The 23,780-nt window shown below is 42.3% G+C and overlaps 1 protein-coding gene across 1 annotated transcript; it reads left to right on the forward strand.

Annotated features, from left to right (window-relative positions):
* The first annotated feature begins 629 nt into the window (after positions 1-629).
* On the forward strand, positions 630-23,726 carry utp20 (UTP20, small subunit processome component). The gene is made up of 61 exons (XM_022749249.1): positions 630-757; positions 979-1,059; positions 1,164-1,230; positions 1,375-1,507; positions 1,661-1,849; positions 2,204-2,285; positions 2,448-2,585; positions 2,925-3,080; positions 3,287-3,439; positions 3,567-3,701; positions 3,795-3,872; positions 3,967-4,145; positions 4,301-4,462; positions 4,926-5,014; positions 5,465-5,570; positions 5,713-5,863; positions 6,093-6,155; positions 6,248-6,415; positions 6,724-6,800; positions 7,084-7,163; positions 7,343-7,619; positions 7,751-7,933; positions 8,464-8,554; positions 8,792-8,877; positions 9,458-9,583; positions 10,348-10,514; positions 11,283-11,491; positions 11,790-11,933; positions 12,075-12,154; positions 12,276-12,511; positions 12,637-12,781; positions 12,970-13,057; positions 13,336-13,479; positions 14,026-14,079; positions 14,209-14,361; positions 14,448-14,603; positions 14,734-14,874; positions 14,977-15,114; positions 15,252-15,391; positions 15,568-15,650; positions 15,739-16,067; positions 16,161-16,300; positions 16,584-16,740; positions 16,986-17,084; positions 17,243-17,410; positions 17,577-17,743; positions 17,903-18,050; positions 18,413-18,529; positions 18,656-18,826; positions 19,024-19,155; positions 19,287-19,397; positions 19,507-19,656; positions 19,886-20,068; positions 20,206-20,337; positions 20,424-20,556; positions 20,648-20,832; positions 20,928-20,999; positions 21,106-21,372; positions 22,608-22,734; positions 22,893-23,038; positions 23,122-23,726. The coding sequence occupies exons 1-61, from the start codon at positions 707-709 to the stop codon at positions 23,275-23,277; spliced, it is 8,469 nt and encodes a 2,822-aa protein (XP_022604970.1). The 5' UTR covers positions 630-706; the 3' UTR covers positions 23,278-23,726.
* Positions 23,727-23,780: the final 54 nt, after the last annotated feature.

Below are 23,780 nucleotides of genomic sequence, written 5' to 3' on the forward strand. Positions count from 1 at the left end.
CATGTGGGAAAAATGTATTATAGGACAGACGCTAAGCTAGCTTGAACTGGAGTTGTACTTTCTTTGCTAGTGGTCATATCTTGTCTTTATTACATAAGTCATGACAATATAGCTCGTGAAATACTGAAAAGGGTATTTTTAAATTGTCTTTGCTTGATTTTTGATTCATTTAAACGTGGCAGAGTGCGTTTTTTCCATAGACTGTAACTACAGTTCCCCCCCCCTCCTTTTTTTTCGCTTAGATCCGCGTTCTTACATGTCCCCAAGTCCTTTTGAACGGTAGGAAGTTTAAGTTTTGCTCTCCGACCTGACTGGAAGTCAGACATGCCTACCAGTTTAAAGTCTGCCTACAAATACAAATTATACATTAATTAATGTATCTATTTATTTGTTTAAACCTTGCCTTATAGACTTAAATGAACTCGGAAACATAACCAAAGCCTCAAACGACGGCGGAAATGAAGGGAGGATTTCTCTCTCGCCTCTTTGCTTGTCTTCGCTTCTGCTCGCCTCTCTTCGCCCAACACGCGGAGAAAGAAACTCCCATAATGCCTTGTTCAACATGGCTGCGTCCTGGTGTCGGCGTGTGTGTAAACAGTTGTAGCATCAGCTAAGTGAAGAAACAAAGTGTAGTTTTCATGAATCGCTTTAATCGCGTACCAGTCTTTGAATTTCAAACTGCCTTTCATCAAACATCGACGCAAAGATGAAGATCAAGTCGAAGTCTTCGTATCACAAATCCGAGAACACCTTCAGGGTGAGAGTCCACAATATACTGCACCATGATGCTAATAGAGTAAAAGGGATAAAGCTTTATAAACACAAATCATTTCTTAGGTGTAGTACCGCTTTGTTAATCATATGCAAGTAGAGGAATTCACTGATAACAGGGAAGATTGTTTAATAACTTATTGGAAAGATGGCATTTAAGCTGTAATCACTAGCAGAATATAAACTCCTCTAATTTTCCTCTTTCAGTTTCTCACTTTTGCTGAAAGACTTGCCAATGTCAACATCGATGTCATCCATCGTATTGACAGGACTGGATCTTATGCTGAGGTGTGTACAGCCAGTGATCATGGCACCTTCATTTTTAATCACATTTATTCAGTATATTCTCATGATTTTATGTTTGGTAATGACTTTTTTTTCTCTCTATGCAGGAAGTAGAAACATACTTTTCTGAAGGACTCACAAAATGGAGAGACCTCAACTTGACAGAGCATTTCAGTACGTAAACAATATAAGAAATACCACATCATTAGCCATAGTGACATGTTAGGAACAAAAATATCTTAACCTTGTTACTCATAACCCTGAGAAAAGATGTTGTGTTATTGCAGCTAATGCAAAACTGACACCTTTCCTCCACAGCAACGTTTTTGAAAGAGGTATCCAACAAGAGCCAGTCATTCAACATGCTGGTTTTCCATCAGAAGTCAATAGTGGAGAGTTTGAAAACACACCTGGCTGTCAACAACAGTCTGGCCTACCAACCACTTCTGGAGTAAGTGTTTCACATGTGATTTGCGGTTTTACCAAAAGAATGAATTGTTCAAATGCCAAGAAGTGTTTTTTTGTTGCTTTAAAACCAACACTACTTATAAAACTTTGGATGGCATTGACTCCAGTTATGTCTCTCCTCTCCTACTACCCCCAGCCTGGTGGTTCAGCTGGCCAGAGACCTGCAGACTGACTTCTACCCTCACTTCCCTGACTTCTTCATTCTCATCACCTCACTGCTGGACACAAAGGACACAGAGGTCCTGGAGTGGGCTTTCACCTGCCTGTCCTACCTCTACAAGTACCTGTGGAGGCTCATGGTGAAGGACATGACCAACATCTACAGGTGAGAAACCAGTTGGAGTCAGATGTTTTACTGGTGAATATGTTTTCCACTGTACTGGGTGTTGAATGGCATTTTTTTTCCATCTGCTGTACAGATGAAATATGAACTCTCTGCCTGGAAACGCGGACAATTTAAAAATATATCCTGATCACATTTGGAAAGCAAAAGATGTGTTATTTACAGTCCTGTTTTGTTTTTTTTGTTTGTTTATAACTTGTTTTTAATTACTGTTCTAATTGGGTTAGTTCAATGGTTTGTGTTCTGTGACATACACAAAAAAAGAAGTTTTATTAGCAATCAGACTGCATACGGGTCACATTTTGGTTGACATTAATGCCTCTTTCCATCTCACAGTTTGTACAGCACACTTTTGGAACACAAGAAGGAACACATCCGCAAGTTTGCAGCAGAGAGCTTCTCTTTCTTGATGAGAAAGGTGGGAGACTTGCCTGCAATCACACACGAAACATGAATTCACTTTTTCCTTCTTTGTGACTTTTTATTGTCGGCAACTGTTAGGATGGATTTAATAAAAAAAAAAAAGAAAAAGTCAGTGTGTAGTATTAAATATTTTTTTATATTTCTGTGTATTCCACAGGTTCCAGATCTCGATGCCGTGCTGACTCATGTGTTCTCAGACCTGCAGCAGCACCCTGATAAGGCAGAAGGAGCGGGTCAGCTGCTGTTTGAGATGTGCAAAGGAGTCAGAAACATGTTCCACTCCTGTGCTGCAAATGTGAGTTGTTGTTTTTTTTGTTTTTGTTTTTTTTTGTTTTTTTTTTCAAAAGGAGTTTTCATTATATGTACACTAAATGATGGTTCTATGCAGAATACCTGCTGTATATTGTACAAGGTTTTAATTTAATTCAGCACCCTCTTTGCTTTGCTGGTAGCAGCCTCAGAAACCCAGTTATTGGTCAGGTTATAGAGATTTGTTGCTTGTAGGATTCAATGTAATGAAGTCTGCTGTGCTAAAAGAGCAGTCTTTTAGTCAAGAAATTTAGAGCATCATAATGTGGTAATATGGTAACAGTAGACATCTTCATTTTCTGTTTCTCTGCACCTTTCTCTCCAGGCTCTCCCTGTGGCTCTGCGGAAGCTCGGTCCCACAACCAACCCAGGAATCTCACTGCCTTGGGACACTGTCAGGGACGCTCTGGATCACATGGCCCAGGCTGCAGCCAATCACGTTGACAGAGAACACGTCCTGATTTTATGGGAGTCCCTACAGGTAAGGCAGGACGGTTAGAATATTAGGTGCAAATTTAGATAATACCACTGACCATTATTCAGGTTTCCGCTGTCATGACAGTGCTGAAACAATCAATCTTTGTCCCTTCATTTCAGGCACTGTCTGTGTCTTGAGTTAAAGTACTTTCTCCACTTTCCAAGATCACTGTTAAACTTTGTGCCTGGTGTTGGTGTACCTATGTGCAGGTCAGTGTGGTGGAGGTCCTTGATGTAATGGAGGCAAAGGGAGAGGAGGCAGACCAGGCAACAGAGCAGTTGGAGAGGCTGCTGTTCGTTCTCCATACCCTTGTGTCCCACAGAGACGGAGCCAAGATCACCAAGCCGGAGGCCGTCTGCCAGGTAAGAGGAGGAAATGATTTGTGAGATTGTTACATATACAAAATCCTTATTTTCCCCGTAAAGCCAATCATGTAGCTTGTTCCTTTGGACTGTATGTTTTCATCATCTTATTCTCTCATGCCTGCAGATGGTGTTGCGGCTGATTAAGAGCTCTGCTCTGTCAACTCCTTGTTCACGCCTGCTTCTCCAGATCATCTCCTCTCTGCTCCTCGGGGAGAACATCAGCCTGCCCAAATCACTCATCCAGGAGACGGTTCAAAAGGTGACGAGAAAAAAAGTTCACACCTTCATGTTTTACAGTCAATAAGTGTGTGTGTGTTTACACCTTCTTTTCTGACTCTGTCTTCTTCAACAGGTCTTTAGCAGCACAGTGGGACAAGACTTGATCCTAGAGTTCACCAAGGAGATGTTCACCATGAAAGAGTTTGAGCAGGTGAGTTGTCACTAGAGTGATATATTCAGTATTTTCCTCTTTCTCTGGCTCTGCCTGTGCCTCCCTAACATCTTTCTTCTCCCCTCTCATCCAGCTCTTCCTCCCCAGCCTACTGCGCTTCACAGCTGGGTTGTTCAGTTGTGGAGATGCCCTGTCTCGCCACTGTGGCCTGGAGGTGCTGGTCAGCCTGATCCTTGCTAAAGCCCCGCCCCCGACAGACGGCTCCATGGCCTTTGAAACCTACCCACTGCTCTTCACTGGACAGACCACAGGGTGAGATACTTCAGTATACCTCAAATATTCACATCTAATTAGGTCATAAATTGAATCCTAGTTAACGTAAGACTTGAAAGGTCTTTGGTTGTCTGAGTCATGCACATATATTTATTTTATTTTTTCCATGAGATGAATGTGTTTATGTCCTCCAGAGTGTTCAGCTGTAAGGAGGCAGGTCAGGTCAGCAGTACGACATCAGAGCAGCCAGTGCCAGAGCTGGTGCTGTCTCTCATTAGACTTCCTGGGGACCAGAACCAGTCCATGACTGACCTGTCGCTGCCTTGGTCCGCCCTGATGCTGCTGCCACATGTCAGGTAAGAGACACACACACACACAACACACATTTATGAATGTACTGCCACACCTGTGGGCTCCTGGTTACAGAGTTTCTGTTTTTTAGAGATGTATTTCAGGCAGGTAGAGTCAGGGAAGTTCATACATTCTTTGGAAAAGTGAAATCACATTTTAAGCACAACATATTCTCCAGCTTGTATCACAGTATTACTTGATACTTTAGAGTTTGTTTGTTTTTTTTCATATCAGCTGTAAATTTGATAATGTTTGCCTCCATATTAAAATATGTAAAGCAAAAAGAAATGAATAGGATTTACAAAGATTTAATTATTGAAACAGCAGCAGCCCTGACTGTTGCTGTAACTTTCGCCTTCTGGCTTCCTTCTCCTCACACTCGCTTGCACACATGGATTACTGAGAGGTCTTACTGATGTCTCATTTATTTTTCCTCATCTATTTCATTTACTGTTTTTAATTTTCCAGACCTCTGGCTCCAGCCAGTGTTGTTCCTGCTGTGTGTGCTCTCTTAAACCACCTCCTGTGTGAGATTGACACAGAGAAACTGGGGAAAGGTTTGTGACAACTTTATTTTTATTTTCATGTGTGGAAAGTGTGTGATTAATTAGGGTTGAAGTGATTAGCATTTAATCAACAAAATATATCTGAGGATTTTGATAACTAATTTATCTTGTATTATTAGGAACCTGATTTTATTGTCTAAATAATTAATAAAAGTATTAAGAATAGATTAATCTATTAAAAAAAATAATCAGCTGCCAAAAAAGATTGAACTGATGCTACTGATTGTTTGAATGAACTCCTTGAGCCAGTGAACACGGGTTATGATTCTTTGACTTGAAGTAATCACAAACATCAGGCTTTTGAGAACTTCACCCATAAACAAATAAATCTGTTTCTCTTTGGAGTCTACTCAAACAAGATTTTGAATGGTGCATCAGGTTTTGCTGTTCTTAAGACTGACTTACGCCCTGCCCTCCTGTCACTGTTCCTCCACCCTCCAGCCGGTCTGTTTGTAGCAAGACAGGCCCTGAGCTGCCTCCTCAGTCTGGACGGCTCTGCTCAGCTTCTCTCACTGTTTCCTGTGGAAAAGATCACTTCAATTATAAGGTGTGTTCTGCACAGCATCCCTGTCCATGTGTGTCCAAGTCCTCTATCATCACACTAAACAATGAAACACTTTAACTTCTATTCAAGGGTTTCCTTTTTTTAATCGAATTTCTTATCATTATTGTTTTTATTACTATTACAGGAAGTTTCCCACAGACCTGTCTGCCTTGCTGCTAGGAGACCTCTACTATACCCGCCTGTCGCTCAGCGGTGTTTCAGAGCATTTATCCCACAGTGCGCTGCTGGAGCTCTACCAGATTCTGCACGCCAACCTCTCGTCCAACGTCTCTAAGGTTTGTCTCCAGTCACAATAAAGGCAAATTAGATCCCTTGAGATTTAGGAAGGTCACCTACACACAGTTACTGCTTTTCCATGTCATATTCTTAAGATTAACTTTGTGTGTTTTTAAAAAGAAGATAAATCCAGAATATCTGAAAAAAAATATGAATAGAGTAAAGGAGCTATTAAGATATTTATTTACATTTATTTCCTTCAGTTTTATTAGTTGTTTTCTCTTTCAGATTCGCCTCCTGACTCTGAGGATTCTCTCTCAGTTTGAGGCAGAACTTCCTCCACAGGCTGAGGTACAGCTGTCAGTCGAGATTCTCAATAAACTACACCAAACAATAATTGTCTTTTGTGTACTTACCTGTGTGAGTGTCTTCCTTCTGTCCAGGGTGAGGAGAGTGTGGAGGTGCAGCCGGTGTTTGCAGTTTGCCTGCAGGCAGAGCTCGTGCCGGCTTCAGTGCAGGACTATAGAGAGAAGCTGCTGCACCTCCGGAAGCTGAGACACGACCTGGTGCAGCGCAGCCTGCCACAGGGGCCCCCCGGCACCTTCCAACAGGTACAGAGAGAAAAAGTTACAGCAGAGGTTTAAATGGTTGGTTGATCAAACCTAACGACTCAATGTAAGTTAACCAGGAATTTTGAAATTTACTTTCCAGCCCACACATCAATGTATAATAAGACCTCCCTACTCATTACTCGATTATTAAAATAGTTGCAGAACTAATTTTCTGTCGACAAACCATTCAATTAATAAACCAAATGTTTAAAGCTCTAATAGTTTTTTTTAATGTTTTAATTTATTTATTTTATTCATTTAAATAGTAAAGACATGACAACATCCTGGTTCCCCTTCTTTTCTTTCAGGTGCCTCTGCGTTACCTCATTGCAATGTTGTTCATCAACTTCAGGCCACTGTGGGACGCAGTCATTGAGCTTCTTGTGTGAGTATAAAAGAATCCAGCCACAATAGATTCAGCTGAAATTAATATTAATGTGATGTTTTGATTTATTGAGACATTTGGTTTTTTTTTTGTCAGTTGTGTGATTACACAAAGTATCAGAATTTCGTATAAAGTGAAAATTTCTAACCATGCACAGCACCATGGGTTGTTGGCATTTTTCCTTAGCTTCAAACACATTTATTTTACAGAACTATGTCTGAATTGGCCGAATACATTTTACAAATATTAAAAATGCACAAACTGGTTTCTTTCCTCTTCACAGGAGCCATGCCAGAGGGATGGACAACAAGGACTTCTGGGCAGTCTACCATGAACATCTGGAGATGGTGGCAGGGCTGGCTGGTAAGGCTGCCTTCTGGGCTTCTGGATTCTGGTCCAACTTATTGCCATGAATTGGATTTTAGATACTAAGACATTGATTTGATGATTGGTATTTAGCAAAAAATGCCTTGAACAAAGAGAAATACAGTATGCAATCGAAATGTGAGGGGGAAAAAATAAATCCTCTCTGCCTGTTGTAGAAAAGGAACTGCGGGAGGATGATGATGATGATGATGATGATGATGACAGTACTGAAGAGGAAGAGTCCAATCGTCAGAGTGAGCTGGGGTGTGACGTCATTGAAAGTGGGGACGTTGGGGTGCTGTTCCTAGAGCAGCTGAAGTTGACCTGTGACCCTAATGAGAGGACGGACTTCCCCAACTTCCGCAGCCTGCTGTGGCGTGCAATGGCTCAGTATCCTGACAGAGTGGAACCACGCAGCCGAGAACTTAGTCCTCTACTGCTCAGGTTCATCAGGTAAGTTGTTTTTTTTTTTGTTTTTTTTTTACAGAGCGTATAATTAGGGAGAATGTTTGCCTGATATAGCTTTAAAAAAATAACAAACAGGAATTGTGGGAGGTCCTGAGGGTTTTTGTTTTTGTTGTCAGGAATGAGTTTTATCCCGCTGACCTGCTGGTAGCCCCCACTCAGGACCTAAGGAAGAGGAATGATGCTGCCCTAGAGGAGTCTGGGATGGCTGTGGAGGAAGAGGAGAGAGAGGAAGAGGAGCAGGATGTGGAGGAGAGGGGCAGACAGCAGAGGAAGGCACCTCCAAGGAGAGCTGCTGCTAAGTAAGACTTATGTTACCCACTGAGCGCTAACTGCTTAGCACCAAAGTTAGTGGCTAACATTCGCTGGTTAACACAACAGAGCAATTCCTTCAGTCATTCATTGCATTCATTAGGTGTACAGAAACATAACTCCAAATGAATGCTAATGTTGCTTTGCTGGATGTTTGAATAGGCAACGGTTTGCTAACACGTTAGCCATATTCGCTGCCGAATACATCCTCCAAAACCATCGTCTACATCAGGTTACTGATACTCAATGTTTGAATTTGTGAAGACTTTGTAGGATTTTCAAGGATCAGAGAATGAATGGACTGAAAGCAACTTATAAACTGAACCATTTGACTCTTTTCTTACAAAGATAAACCTAAACCATCAGAATAATTTGACTGATGATCTAGTCACAATAAAACCTTCAACATGTAATGACCATTGTACCTGTATTGGTGTTACATTGTAACAGGATTGTGCTCTCTATTATGGCAATTGTTGGTTGTGTTAAGTTTTAATGGGCTTTCTTTTTCCTCCCATAGACAGCTGATTGCACATCTGAAAGTTTTTGCCAAGTTCACCAACCCTCGTGCTCTCTACCTGGAGGGCAGTCTCAGTGAGCTGTATAACCAGGTAATACTAATACTTCTAATGCATCTGCAGTTGGCGTTAAACCAAACCAATTAAGAGCTGCTTATTACTGGAACATGAGTATTTTCTCTTGAATGTTTTTTTTTTCGGTTTTCAAAACGAGGAATGGGGAGTTTGAGTCGATTTGGACTTTTTCAGTTAGTAGTAGTAGTAGTAGGTAGAGTAGCTCCTCAGGCATCAAACCACCAGTGTGATGTATTTCTCTCTGTCTGTTTTCAGTTGCTCTGCCATCAGGACCAGCAGATTCAGCGAGTGGCGCTGGAATGTGTTCTTACATACAAAGACCCCAACATAGTACCATACAAGTGAGAAAACTACCTTCATCACATTATGAGATGGCAAACAGGAAAACGAATGTACAGTAATAACATTTCTGTCCAACAGTCTCCCAGTTTGTCCCTCTTCCTCAATGGGATCATTGTGAGCTTCTTTGAAAAGTTATGGCTCTCGTCACCAACCCTCTATGGTTACAGACAGAGGAATGTTAACCTCCACTTCAGTGCTGACTCTGCCTGACATTATACCCTCCACTAGCTGTTAGCAAGTTATCCACTTACCGCACTTCCAGCCTACCTGCAGACAGATGTGTGGATCCGGTTGTAATTACAGATGTCTGTATGTGTGGCTCTTTGTTCAGCATCAAGCTGTTACACTGACCTGGTTTCTAGACAGTGCTTCTTATTGTTTTGTTTATTAATCACATATAAAATTGTTATGAGACTTTATTATTGACAAATGGGAATTTCTTTGACCTAAGTTTGAGTGTGTGCTCTGCTAGTAAGTCTTTGAACAAAATGTTGAACCCACTATAAGCGACCGGTGCAAGTCCCAGGGATGCTGCTCTGTGTTTTAACCTCTTTCTTTTTTGTGTGTGTGTTTGTTCAGGGAGAATCTTGAGAGGCTACTGGAAGACAAAAACTTCAAAGAGGAGATTGTCCATTTCAACATTTCTGAGGAGACGGGAGTGGTTGATGCTTCACACAGAGACAGACTGATCCCACTGCTTATGAGGTACTGTACCTGTATGTGTGTTGCAAAGTATGTTTAAAATGCTTATTCACTCTCTTCCAAGAGTTGGATGAGAAGATTGATATCACTCTCACATCTAAGTGTCATTAAATGATTTCTTTGTACCTGTGGACAGTGTCAGGCTCTTTCCAGTCTCCTGGCTGTAGCTTCATATTTAGCATATATGACAGACATGAGAGTGTCCAACTATTCCTTGAACTTGCAAATGATCACTTTGCTCATTTTGGGAGTCATTTATTGAACTACAAAACAACACCCATAGATTACATATTAGCACAAAAACACACAAAGACAGCTGATAGTTTAATTTCATCAGTTTTATTTGCTAGAAAGCAGGTAGAAGTGTTTACAAAAGAGGAGTGTGCTTTTGCACACTCTGTCCCCAGCCAGTCTGGCTCCCACACTTGAATTGTTTATCTTTTTTTTTTAATATAAATATTGGTTCTATTTCATTCATTCTGTCGTTTACATGGAATCAGTCTTTTCGCTCTGCTGCTTGTTGCCAACATTTTCTACCACTTTAGAAAGCTTCAGAAATGGGCCAAGGTGGTCTCAACAGTGCACACGTTCTTTCGAGTCATATGTAGTATATGACTCGATTACACTGACAAACTATTTTGCACAAAAATACAAGAGGACATTTTAATTATTTTCCTTTTTCTGATTATAATGTGGGACAGCTTTATCACAAGTATCTATAGTTTGATATTCTCTCACCAGCCTTGTTTTTGCTGTTCATGTTACAGGATCCTGTTTGGGCGTCTGCGCAGTAAAGCAGGCAGTAAGTTTCAGGGGAAAGCCGCCTCCGCGTCCCGGTCCTCCATCATTCTGCGTTTCCTGGCAAGTTGCCAGGCTGAGGAGCTAGGAATGTTCATCGACTTGCTGCTGGAGCCCGTCTGCCATTACAGCCAAGGTAGAAAATAAAAGATTTCCTCAGTCACAAAACATTTTTGACCACACAAAAACACATTATAAGAAGCTACAGGAAACGCCTTACCTTTTTAGAAAGAAAAATGGATTCTCTACTACAGTTTAGATTTTTGGTTGAGTTTCAACCCCAATCAACATTTATTAAGTTTGTTTTTCACGTGGTTGTCTCATTAAGATTCTGTGTTCTCTGAAAATTCTCTGTTTACAACTAAAAGTTTGTCTGAGTTTGTATTTCTTTCCGTGCTCTGTTTGACTTGTGTATCGAATCCACAGAAAAGGATAATTAACATGTTTTTTTCATTATTAATCTATAAATGTAATGTAGTCTAAATAAAACCTGTAATATTTGGCAGTTCAAATTTCAAAGGTGCTCGATTATACATAATAAAAAATGTATTATTTGGGGTTTAAGCTGGTAAAACAAAAGAAGCATTTGAAAACATTCACTTGTGCTCTGGTAACCTGTGATGTGAGGGCACATTCTTTATTTTTGCTATTTTATGAACTGATAAATACATTTTATAGACGTTATATAAATTGTTTCTTCCAGCCACTGGCAGCAGTCTACAGGAAGACTGCACTCCTGAGGAGTATCAATTGTGTATCATACTGTTTGCAGCTCAGTGCACAAGAGCTACACAAGAAAACAAGTCTCTCTTGAGCTAAAAATTTCCTGAGACTCAGACATGAAAAAACAGCATTTAAACAGTAGAAGTTCCCTCGTTGATCTTTTCATGTGCCGTGTCCTCAGGTTCCTGTCTGGCAGCAGTGGAGAGGGCAGTTGCTGAGACAGACGTGAGCGCCATCCTGCCACTGGGCCGTCAGCACGGCCTGCTGAACATCATCAATGTGGTGATCCAGAAGCTGGGGCATCTCATCTACATCTACCTGCCTAAAGTGCTGCAGATCCTGCTGTGTGTCACTGCCTCTGTGTCCACTGTCCTGGACAACAGGGACCAGGTAATCAGAATGAGGATTGATAGTGATTTCAATGTTTGTTTCCTGAATTCTTTTTTATACTGTATAAATTACAGTCAGCAAGATGACTTGAGAGCATCCTAAAAATACCAAATTGAGATGGTTGAAGCTGTTCAGATGGAGTTCCTGTGTTATTTTAAGTATTCTTACTTACAGTGTAAGGAGACTGTTTCCTCAGGGAATCAACAACTGTGCTTTTTAAGTCTCTTAAAAGGGAACATATCTAAAAAAAATCCTCTGAGTGCTTCTCAGTGCTGTATTCTGTCTTTTTTGTTTGTAGCTGAGGGCAGGTTGCATCAGTCCTCTGAAGAACCTAAGGCGACTCGGCATCCTGAGGATTCAGGACTTTTTTGACGGCTTTGACTCCTACAACTTCAGCCCAAGCGAACTGGATGCTGTCTTCCAGGCTGTGGTTTGGCCTCAGGTACATACTGCAAACAGCTTCTGTGCTGTGTTTTTCTGAGGTTCTACTGTGTTAGTTGTCTTTGTCCAGAGAGTTCTGGTTCACCTACAAGTTTAAATTTCTTTTTTTTTTTCTTTTTTTTCTTCTTTTTTTTTTGTGCAGGTGTGTCGTCTCCCCACAGAGAGCCCCTACTCCCCGACACCTCTGCTGAAACTCATCCATGTGTGGTGCAAAAATGCCAGGTCAGTCTGTGGCTTCTTCCCATAACACAATCTGTTCCTCATCCTTTCATCACATTAACCAGCATATAGAGTCTTTCATCCAGAGTGAGTTCAATAAAGATGGATATTCTTTCTGTGTCAGGTACTTCCCCCTTCTGGCCAAACACAGACCAGACCATTCAGAGTGTGATGTCCTCCTTAACGTCTTTGCCCTCCTATCTGCCAAGAAGGCTTCCCCAGTGACCATCGCTATGGTAATGGACATAGCGGAGTCTCTTGCAACGACAGAAGACTTTGTTCCCTCAGGGATAGAGACAGGGTTGAGCGTCAACAGCAGTGTTTTCCCGCAGCCTGGGGAGGGCGCTCTTGTCACTGCAGGTGAGCAAATTGTTTTCCTCAAAATACAATCTGAATGTAGTTTTCCTTGTTTTATCCTAATTGTATATCTCTTCTTAATCCGATGCTGGCCACTGTTAGATATGTGTGTTGTTGTGCTTTTCTAGATTCATTAACTCAGGGTTCCAGGCTGCTGCTTCCCCACATCTCCACTCTGCTGCACTACCTGAGCGGAGTCGTACGCAACACTGACAGGCTCAAGAAGAAGAAGTTCAGAGCGCAGGTGGCAAAGGAACTCAACATCCTCTCCAAGTGAGTTCACTGTCAACTGACTGGTTAGATTTGAGGAAATACAGTACAGATCACATTAATTCATTTTTTTTTCCTGCTCTATTGTATCCAAGATGTTCTCTCTCTCTGAAACATCAGGTGATGGCGGTTTGCTTCATCTCATTAAACTTTTTTTATTTATTTTTTATTTGTTGCCTTCTGTCGCCCAGGGTCAGTCGATTTGTGAGCGACAAGGAGCAGAGCTCAGTGCTCATCAGCCTGTTGCTACCCTACCTCCAGAAAGGCAACAACCCTCAAGTAAGACTAACAAATTATTGTGTGCTCTATGACAGCTCGAATGAGACTGATTTCATAGTTAAGTTTTAATGTAAAATTAAGAGCTTTCTACCTGAACTGAGCCTCCAAGTTTTTTTGTACCATCTCTGACTATCTCTATGAATTAAAGCTTAAAGATATGGATGTTTAATGTTAGGGTCTGTATTCAATTCAAGGAAAAAATTGCCAAATTAGAAGTTTTTATAACAGATTGTATGTATTCATGCTACCAGTTATTTACCTCAGTTTGTTTGTTTCAGGAGACAGAAATTGACATCCTGGCCACCATACAAAACCTGCTGCGGCAGTGTGTGCAGCCGTCTGCCTTCCTGCGCCCTCTCAGCAAACTCTTCTCCATCATCCACAACAAGCTGCCCCGGCAGGCCCTCGCCAACGTCTTCCAGGTCCGACAGACAACAAAATATTGTGATTACAGGAACACAGTAATTGAGATTCAAGATTGTTGGTATCACCATTACATATTGCATTCAACTGCTTGAATCTCACTTCTGGTATGTCCTCTAAGTATGTATGCATATATGTAGCCTATGCATTTATATATAGTAAAGTAGAGTGATATGGATCCTCTGTAGATGTTTTTTTTTTTTTTTTTTAACACTAATCCCTCTTTAAGCTGTGATGAGGGTTCAAAAGTTGAGTCATTTAAATAGGTCACAAGCCAAATAGGTTTGGAATTATTGAACTGGCCTGATGTTACAAAATTTTTGAATATGCTGAATATTACTAGTAGAGGATGACTGAATTGGTGCAGATGTATGTCTATGCTATTGATATCAAGCCCAGACTTGACTTGAATGATAGAGAGAAGATGTGCATTTGGCATTTATTTATGGTTGTAGTTCAAAATAATGATTCCACTCAATAAAACTAAGAGAATCTTTAAATTAACCTTCCTTACTCTTAATCTATCTTTGCTGCTCTGATTTCAGACTCTGTCAGATCTGGAGCCTTCACTCGCATATATCACTGATTTGGCAGCAAAGGTAAGATCATCTATTACACTTATATGATGTTTTATTATTTACACTTTAACCTCTGTGGTCAGATTCACCTGCTCCACATTATTACAGTCAGTAATGGCAACCATACTGTTTCCCGCTCGTCCTCTCCAGCTCAACGCATTCGACAGTCGACACTTGGATGAGATCTACTTTGATGTGCGTCTGACGGCTTTCCAAGAGGCTACCCGGCGGGTCAAAGACATGCAGACTCTGGACCTGGACTACATCACCACCATCATACACAACTGTTTCCACACCTTTGAGGTCAGCAGATATGATACAGAAATGCTGTCTAATCTAATAGCTGTAACATAAGAAGATTTTCATTAATTGTCCCTCCTTTGGTGCAGATTGGTGACATGTCGCTGGCAGACAACGCCACCTTGTGTCTGTCTGCAGTGATTGTCCAGCTGGCAGCGGTCGGACCTGGAGAACAGATCTACAAGGACATTGTGCAACACACCATCCTGGATGCTGTACACAAGGGGCTTCGCAGCAAGACAGAGGTACACACACACACTTCCTCCTATTTCTGAACACACTAGCTATATCAAATAAGAAACCACTACACACACTCATGAAGATGTACGTTTAAAATGTTGTCTCTTCCTCTACTAACCCCCTTCACTTTACCAGAGTGTGCAGCATGATTACACCACTGTGCTCGCCTGCCTGGTGAAGATCTTTCCCTCCAGAAAAGAGTTCAGAGACCTGGTGCAGCTCACAGACTACAACGATCCCGAGTCTGACTTCTTTGAGCACATGAAGCACATTCAGGTGAGAAAGAAACCATGAAAACTCACTCCTCTTACTTATTTCCCCTGTTATCTGACTGTTGTACAGGTAGGACCACAAACACTAACACATTCCTCTGTTTAGATCCACCGTCGTGGTCGCGCACTGAGGAAGTTGGCAAAGCAGCTGACGGAGGGCACGGTGGTCATGACGTCTCGTTCGCTGCAGAATTACATAATGCCGTACGCCATGACGGCCCTGCTAGATGAAAAGATGCTCAAGGTGACTTATCTACACTCAACCTTTCATAATGGATACAATTTCATTTCGAAATGCAATGTAATGAAGTTTGATTTTGAGAGAGAACTTTTTAAAACCTGTGCAGGAAAACTAAAAATGCTTCTTCTCCCATGCTGCAGCATGAGAATATGACGTCAGCATCGGTGGAGGTGGTGGGTGCAGTGTGTCGACGGCTGACCTGGTCCAAGTACCTCTACTACCTGAAACACTTCGTCCACATCCTGCAGACTGCGCAGGCTGAGCAGAAACTGGCTGTCAGGTAAGGCTCTCCTCAAGCTTGTGTGCTTTTAAATCGTTTTTTTGACCATTGGATTGCTTTTTATATTCTTGTCTTTTTACCTTTTTAATGCCCTTTGTTCCTTCCATTTTAATTCATGATACTTAAAGCGTTTCATAAGTGTTTCTTCTTCTTTTCTCCTCCCTCCCTAAACCCAGTTTGCTAGTCACAGTCCTGGATGCTTTCCATTTTGACCACCAGACCCTCAGCAGAGAAATGGAGGCAGCTAAAGCCAGAGAAGGTGAATGACTAATTAGAACTGTTCTGTGTCCACTCATATTTGTTCTCTGTATAAAATTTGCTAAATAAAACAACACATTTTTGACAAGCTGGGAGCGTCACAGTCAATGCAGATGACGGGGATGAAGGTGCAGCTGACGAATCAGATGCAAGCGATGATGAGGAGGCAATGGAGATTGACAATAAGACTGCTCCATCTGATGTTCCCATGGAAACGGATAATAATGATGGAGAAAAGGATGGTGTCTCAGAGGAAATGGCCACCACTAAAGTCAAGGGACCAGTGGCTCCTAAACCTGTTGTGGCGGCGAGCGGGCTGCCACAGAGCAAAGAGGAGCTGGAGTCTCTGATCAGCGCCATCCACCAGACTGTTAAAGACAGCGTGCTTCCACGCCTACACAAGTGTCTCACGGCAAAGGTACAACACTGCACACAAGTGACACATGACATCTATTGTAAAAATCCTAAACAGCAGTGGAATAGTGAAAGTATGTCTGTGTGTGTCCTCTAGGTAAAGCGTGAAGAGGAACACAAGGCGGTGAAGTCAAAGGATGTGAAGGATGAGGAGGTGGCGAGGGTACCGATAGCCTTTGCCATGGTTAAACTGATGCAGACTCTGCCTCCACACATCATGGAGGCCAACCTGCCTGGGTATGCTGCTATGTGCACTTGCATGTGTTTGAGTGTGTTGCTGGTGAATGTCTTTAAACATATGGAGAAAGAAAAATCTCTAGATCAGAAGTAATCCTGTCATCCAGGATCCAAATACACATGAATCATGTGTGGCATCCACAGATTTGGGGACAATTAAGATTTTGTAATATGGTTAGGATAAGAATATGACATTTCATTGATGATGTATATGCTATATGATATTCCGTATGATTTTCTATACCATTAAATGTTTGTGTGTGCGTGTGTGGATGTTATCCAGGATACTGATCAAGGTGTGTGTGCTGCTGAGGAACCGTTTCCAGGAGATACGTGACGTAGCAAGAGGAACGCTGGTGAAGATCATTGAGACACTGGGGTGCAGATACCTGCGGTACCTGCTCAAAGAGATGCAGAGCGTCCTGGTCAAGGGCTACCAGGCAAGAGGACACACGCGCACACACAGATATAATAAATGGCAGAGAAGAACACACACATACCCTGGTCGAACATACAGATGTATGGAACGACAGCTTGACGTGCAGTATTGTCATTTAACAAAATAATATCTCAGTGCATACACTTTAATAGAAGGAGGATTTTTGTAGATGGTGGTTCATCACCCTTTTTGTGAAGCGACATGTTTGTATTGTCTCTGAACTGTTTCTGCCCCTCCCCCATCCAGGTCCATGTGCTAACATTTACAGTGTACCAGCTGCTGTCTGTCCTCAGGCCAACCCTAAAGAGTGGTGATCTGGACCTGTGCATGAACATGCTCATCGATGTAAGAACTTCACTCCATATTACTATATTGACTCCCATTTGTCAGATGTTGAGGATGGATTAGCCATTAAAACCCCTGATTAACATGTGTTACAGGTAGATTCATTTATATTGATCTTAATCCTTTATTATCCCTCTTCTCTGTTCAATATTGGTCAGATCTTCAACAATGAGCTGTTCGGGGCCGTGGCTGAGGAGAAGGAGGTGAAGGGGATCGTCTCCAAGCTGATGGAGGCTCGACACAGCAAGAGCATGGACTCCTACGAGCTGCTGGCCCAGTTCTGCAGCAGGGAGAGCATCACCAAGCTCATACTGCCACTGAAGGAGGTGAGGGCGTGATTTAATTTGAATAGGTTTCTGCATGTGTTCAATGCAGTGATTGCATAAATGGGTCTTCAAGTGCATGTTTTGTCTTGTCTAAGGAGCACAGAGAAATTCCATTTTATCCATGAACAAAATTATGTTGAAAAACCAAGTATTATCATCCCATCAGATACTGGAGACTTCATCCAGTCTGAAGGTGTGTAACCGAGTTGGTGCCGTGCTGCGGCGACTGGTCCTGGGTCTGCTTGTCAACGGGGGCATGACTCCTCAGGATATTTTGCTGCTGAGCCACGGCCTGGTCAGCCAGAGTTTGCCGCTGCTCACCAAGCGAGACCGGTACACACACACACACACACACACACACACACACACACACACACACACACACACACACACACACACACACACAGTTCAGTTCAGATTGAAGTATAGTAAATCACTTTAATGCTTATTTGCATCCAGTATTTATGACACTGTATCTGTTTGTAATTCTAGAGAGAAAGCGTCGGCACAGCCTCCCCCTGACCCCAGGCTGCCCCCTCCCAGCTGCCTGCTCCTGCCTCCGACCCCAAAGAGAGGGGGTCAGAAAGCTCCTGTCAGCTGCCGAACCAACATGCACATCCTGGTGGACGCTGGCCTCAAGGTACACATCACTCAAACTTGTCTTCAGTCATCTTATACGATGTTTGTATTAGCATCAGTTTGTTGCAATGTACTGTTTCTAACACTACTTTCCTCTGAAGTTTTTTTTGTCCTGATATAGTAACAGAAGCATAATGTTCCACATAGTTCACTAATATGAACATATCATATCACAGAAAAAGCATTCTTTGTACTTCTCCAACAATATGCGTAACACTTTCTGCATTGTCTTATCCTCTCCAGTAAAATAAATATTGTGGATTACAGGAGAAGGAAGGATTGCCTTGTGATTGTTTTGTGAGTCTAAAAAAATTAATCAGAAGCAGAAGTGTTTGTCATCATATGAATCCATCTGTTCCTCAGCTGCTCCACCTGAGTCTGAAGAAATCCAAAGTGACATCATCTGAGGCCTCAGCTCTAGAGATGCTGGACCCTTTCGTAAGGCTGCTGCTCGACTGCCTCGACTCCATGCACGTCAAGGTACGAGCATTTGATGTTTACATATCACCCCAACTATGAGCATTGGTTGATCAAACAAATTCTGATCTCTCAAATCAGATGACAGAGATAATAACTTGCCCTCTTCTTCTGTCTCCTTCCTCTCAGGTGATCACAGAGGCTCTGGTTGCATTCACCTGGCTGTTCAAGTTCCCTCTCCCAGCAGTGGAACAGAATGCCGACCAGCTGACCAAGCAGCTCTTTGTTCTGCTGAAGGATTACTCCAAGGCCGGAGCTGCCCGCGGAGAGAACTACCACCTGGTTCAGAACTGCTTCAAGGTAACACAAGGAATATATATATATATGTGTATGTATGTATGTATGTATGTATGCAAACACAACATGATAAATAGTTTTGTTGTTGTTTTGTTTCATCAGGGCCCCCAGGATTGGTAAAACCTCACAAACAAAAAACTGAAGATAAAAATGCATTGATTCATATTGTTGTCTCCTTCCTGTCTTTGTTTGTCTCGCAGGCCATCACCATACTGGTAAAGAACGTCAAAAGCAACAACATCTCTGAGATGCAGCTGCAGGTGTTGTTGGGATATGCTGAGGAGGACATCTACGATCAGTCACGCCAAGCCACTGCCTTCGGCCTGCTGAAGGTAACCACTCTGTGTTTTTAGGGCTGTAAACTTTATGTACAGGACAAATCAGAGGATCAAAATTGTAAAAGAGCTTTAAGACAAATTGTTTAATTTTTTTTTATATTTTTATGTCTATCTGTCTCCCTCAGGCGATTCTGTCTAGGAAACTTGTAGTTCCAGAGATGGAGGAGGTGATGAAGAAAGTTGCCAAGCTGTCGGTCACCGGCAGCAACGCTATGATCAGAATACACTGTCGACAGGTACTAAAACACACAACAGCTTCATTTCTCCTCTCTGCTGCATAATGTCTAATAAAGAGACTCTAGTCTTCAGTTCAGGCAGAAAGTAAACAGTGTTTGTGTTGTGCAGATCTATCTGAAGTACCTGCTGGACTACCCACTGGGGAGGAAGCTGAGAGGGCACCTGGACTTTGTGGTGGCGCAGCTGCACTATGAGCATGACACAGGCAGAGAGTCTGTGCTGGAGATGCTGGCATACATCTTCCAGACTTTCCCTCAGGTGAGTAAATTTCACCTCAACTGGACTGCATAATATTGTCGGGTGTTTTCACCTACATATATGGAAAACACACACATATCATCCATATATCCATAATCTACTCTTACTTTGGGCATAATTCACATCAGTAGCTTTAACATAAGAACCAACCATATAGTATTTTACCAATGATGACTTTTGACTTCACATATGATCTCAACAAAACTGCATTATGTTTTTGTTTGTTCAGAACCTGCTGTTAAAGCACAGCGGTCTGTTCTTTGCCCCGCTGGCCCTGGTCGTGGTCAACGACGACTCGGCACGCTGTAAAAAAATGGCCGCCATGGCTATCAAGGCCCTGCTGACACAGCTGGACATAAATCACCAGAACACCTTGTTTGCCTTCGTCAACACCTGGCTCAATGCAGAAAAGGTAACACATGAACTAAAATGCATGTAAAACATCTAGGAAAACAATTTTAGCCAAAAGTGAATTAAATCAGCAGCTTTTTTGGAACTTCCACTTAAAATAATTCTCAGTAAGATCTCTGACTTTTCCCTCCTTCCTAGGCCAGCCTTCGCCGTCTCGGTGCCCAGATTTGTGGTCTGTTCGTGGAAGTGGAGGAGGAGAATTTTGCCCGACGACTGGACGACCTGCTGCCTCTGCTGGAGAGAGAGATCAACCCCGACAACTATGAAGATGTAAATGTCAACACATTCACACCATCTCTGGCCACAGGTTTTGAAACATGAGGAATAGAAAGCATCTCTGTGACTCTGTCTTTCAGATTGAAGAGGAGCAGGATGAGAAAGGAGCAGACAGGCTGTTGTTCAGTTATCTGACTCTCATCACCAAACTCAGCAAGCACTGTGGCCTGCTGGAGCTCAGCAAGCGTGACGACACACTCTTTCGTATCTGGGGTAAAGGCCCAACACACACAACTGCTCTTCTCTTACATATGCAGCCAAATTCCACATACACTCAGTCAGTTTTCTTCCAATACACCTGCAGGTCACATTGAAGCCCACCTGCGGTACCCTCATTGCTGGGTGTGGCTGACTGCCTCGCAACTCTTTGGCCAGCTGTTTGCAGCCCACCAAGCAGAACAGCTGCTCGATGTTTGGAGAGGAGAGGATGGAGACACTTCATCCCAGTCAGTAGCCACTGCTTTCATCACCAGCAACCTGGACAAGAAGGTGAGGCAAAGGACCACTCTTTTGCACTTTCTGCATCTTATTCTTATTGTTTGAATACATTTTTCTTCTTGTTTCCCTCCTTCTCTGACCTCTAGATGAGAGAGTTGGCGTTATCGTTCTGCCATCAGCTGCAATCCAAGTTCCTGGACACAGCATCAGGAGAGCAGGTGCACAGACTCCACCAAAACACACCCATCATACTGTGTCTCAAACATATTTCAACACACATCACAGATTAGATTGAGTGAAGGACATGTTATGCTCCGCCCCCAGGTGATCAAGAACCTGCTGTTCGTCGGCAAGGTGATCTACCTCATTTCCCCCGAGTCTGATGTCACTCCCCCTCAGGATGTGGTGACAGAGGAGGAGGAGCAGAGGGAGAATGGAGATGAAGAGGAGGGACATGGAGAGGAAGAGAAGGAAGAAGAGGAGGAGGAAGATGACAAGGATGATAGACCTCCCTCCCTTCTGTGGTTGATGAACAAGCTGTCTCTGATGGCCAAGAGAGAGGCAGCGCATACTCCCAAAGTTCCCCTAAAGGTAACCATAGAAACTAGGAGTCACATGTCCTGTTCTCTGGTTGATGATAGCTAAGTATCCTGTTATTCAGTGACTAGGTATAAACTTAACAATAGAACATTATCTGACATTTGGGCTCCCATCTTATTACTGCAGCCTTTAAGAGCTCAGTATAAATACATCTACTCTATCTGTAGCCTTCCATGGTTGTATTATGTGTTGGCCCAGTGAATTTAATTTAGTATGTTGTACTGTGGTCTTTACTTTTTAGTACTTAAAAGCATTGACTATTTATATTTTAGACGTTTCAAAAACAGCTCAGTGCATGACAGCAGAAAAATAAATCTCTTAATTAGTTTAATTTGACAGGGCAGGGTGTCAGGATGGTTCAGCTCATTGCATGCACTCATGCATATTGAAATAATTTTATGCAAACATTTTCTAGTAGATGTGATAAATGTTTTCTTAAGTCCACAACTACCATGGAAGACCCTGAAGTCATATATATTTTCATGTCCATCATTTATAACATAAACATAACAGTATTGACACCTTAAAGACCACAGCCTGTGTCTCTGATGGGTGTGGTCAGAGATGTAACAAGTGTGCTGTGTGGCACCTGTAACATCACCTGATGCCCTGCCCTTATTTCCCTGCTTGGTGTTGAACATGTCAAATAAATAAAACAGATGCTGAACAAAATGCTTCATAGAGAAATTAAATAATGACAACAAAAACAAATAGGTAAATAGTGATGGTAAAAGTTTGGTCACATTTTAACTGGGGATGTAAGTAATTGATCAAGGTCTGGAAATAGAATATGGACTTTGGAGATTTGGGAAGCAAGCTGGTGCTGATCCATGCAGTGCTTTAAAAACAAATACAAGAAAATTTAAATCATTTCTGCATTTCACTGGTAATGAGTGAAGTGAGGTCAGTACAGGGGAAATGTGGTCTCTAATCTTGATGCCGGTGAGAAATCTTGCTGATCTAATCTAGCTGATGGCTGACGTCCTTATAAAGACAGTTATGGTAGTCAAGAGGTGATGTAATAAACAAGATGTTGCTAATGTAGAAATGTATCTAATTATTTACTTATGTGCTTCACTTGTTTTTAAGGGGAAATGTAGGATATGAAATGGTAATGGATAATGTTTTCTTTAGAATATAAAGAAAATGTATCAACATTTAAAATGGTCAGTCTTTCAGTGTCTGAGCTGTAATTTTATTTTATTTCCCTCCACTTTCTCCAACAGAGAACTTGTGTGTTTAAGTTCTTGGGAGCGATAGCCATGGACCTGGGGAAGGAAAGGCTTGGCCCCTATCTGACAACCATCATCACTCCTCTGTACAGAGAGCTGGACAGCACCTATGCAGACCAAGGTATCAGCTCCCACATCTTCAAAAAAAAAAACTAAAAATCCTCACACACATACACTCTTTGTCCAGGGCCCAGCTTGTCACATGAGGAAATGGCTGAAAAATGAAATCATCCTCAAACTTTACTCCATCGCTGACCCCCGCTCTTTGTCTCTACTCAGACCCCACACTGAAGAACCTGGCGCAGGAGCTGATCGAGCTGCTGAAGAGACAAGTTGGGCTGGAGAAGTTCTCATTGGCCTTCTCCGCTGTCCAGAGGGAGTTCTCACAGAGGCGAGCAGCACGTAAACGACACAGGGCCATGCAGGTATGATGTAGGCAAAACACGATGAATGGGCACAACATTATCCTTGGCAGCCACCTTACATTTGTCCTCCTCCTCTTCTCCAGGCGGTAGCTAACCCAGACATCGCTGCCAAGAAGAAACTCAAGAAACACAAGAACAAAATCGAAGCCAAGAAGAGGAAGATTGAGTTCCTACGGCCCGGATATAAAGCCAAGAAGCATCGCAGCCATGCACTCAAAGACCTGGCCATGGTGCAGTGAGCCATGTGGGTGGCTGCATCTCTTTATCAAGGACACTTGGTGGGGATCAACGCTGGCCAGGTGAGCAGGCAGGCGTTAACTCATCCTCAGACACTTATGGGCTGCAGACTCTGTAAGTCTCACCTCAAGATGTTACATAATGACTTTCACTATTGTAATTAATGTCAGTTGACAAAGAAAACATTGGATTGGGCCAAGAAAGACAGATGTTTCTTGCTGAATATGTGAAGAACAAGCAAGGTTGTAAAAGACATCCAACCTCCTTGTGTGTGTAAAAGAATTAGAAATGACAGGATGTCTCTGTATCACTGACATTGCTTCATATGAATTGCAGATCAAAGGTGAAATCTACTTTTTGTTTTCCTGTTGTGACCAGTGAGTGTAGAACTGTGCTCACATTTATAATGTATGTTTTGTAATTAAAAAAGATCCAACATTTTTACTGATAATTTGTTGTGGTATTTGTGCTGTATTCTAATTTTAGAATCAAGGAGTTTTAACAC

Source organism: Seriola dumerili, unplaced genomic scaffold (genome assembly GCF_002260705.1).
Source record: "Seriola dumerili isolate Sdu_G_001 unplaced genomic scaffold, Sdu_1.0 BDQW01000138.1, whole genome shotgun sequence".
NCBI lineage: Eukaryota > Metazoa > Chordata > Actinopteri > Carangiformes > Carangidae > Seriola > Seriola dumerili.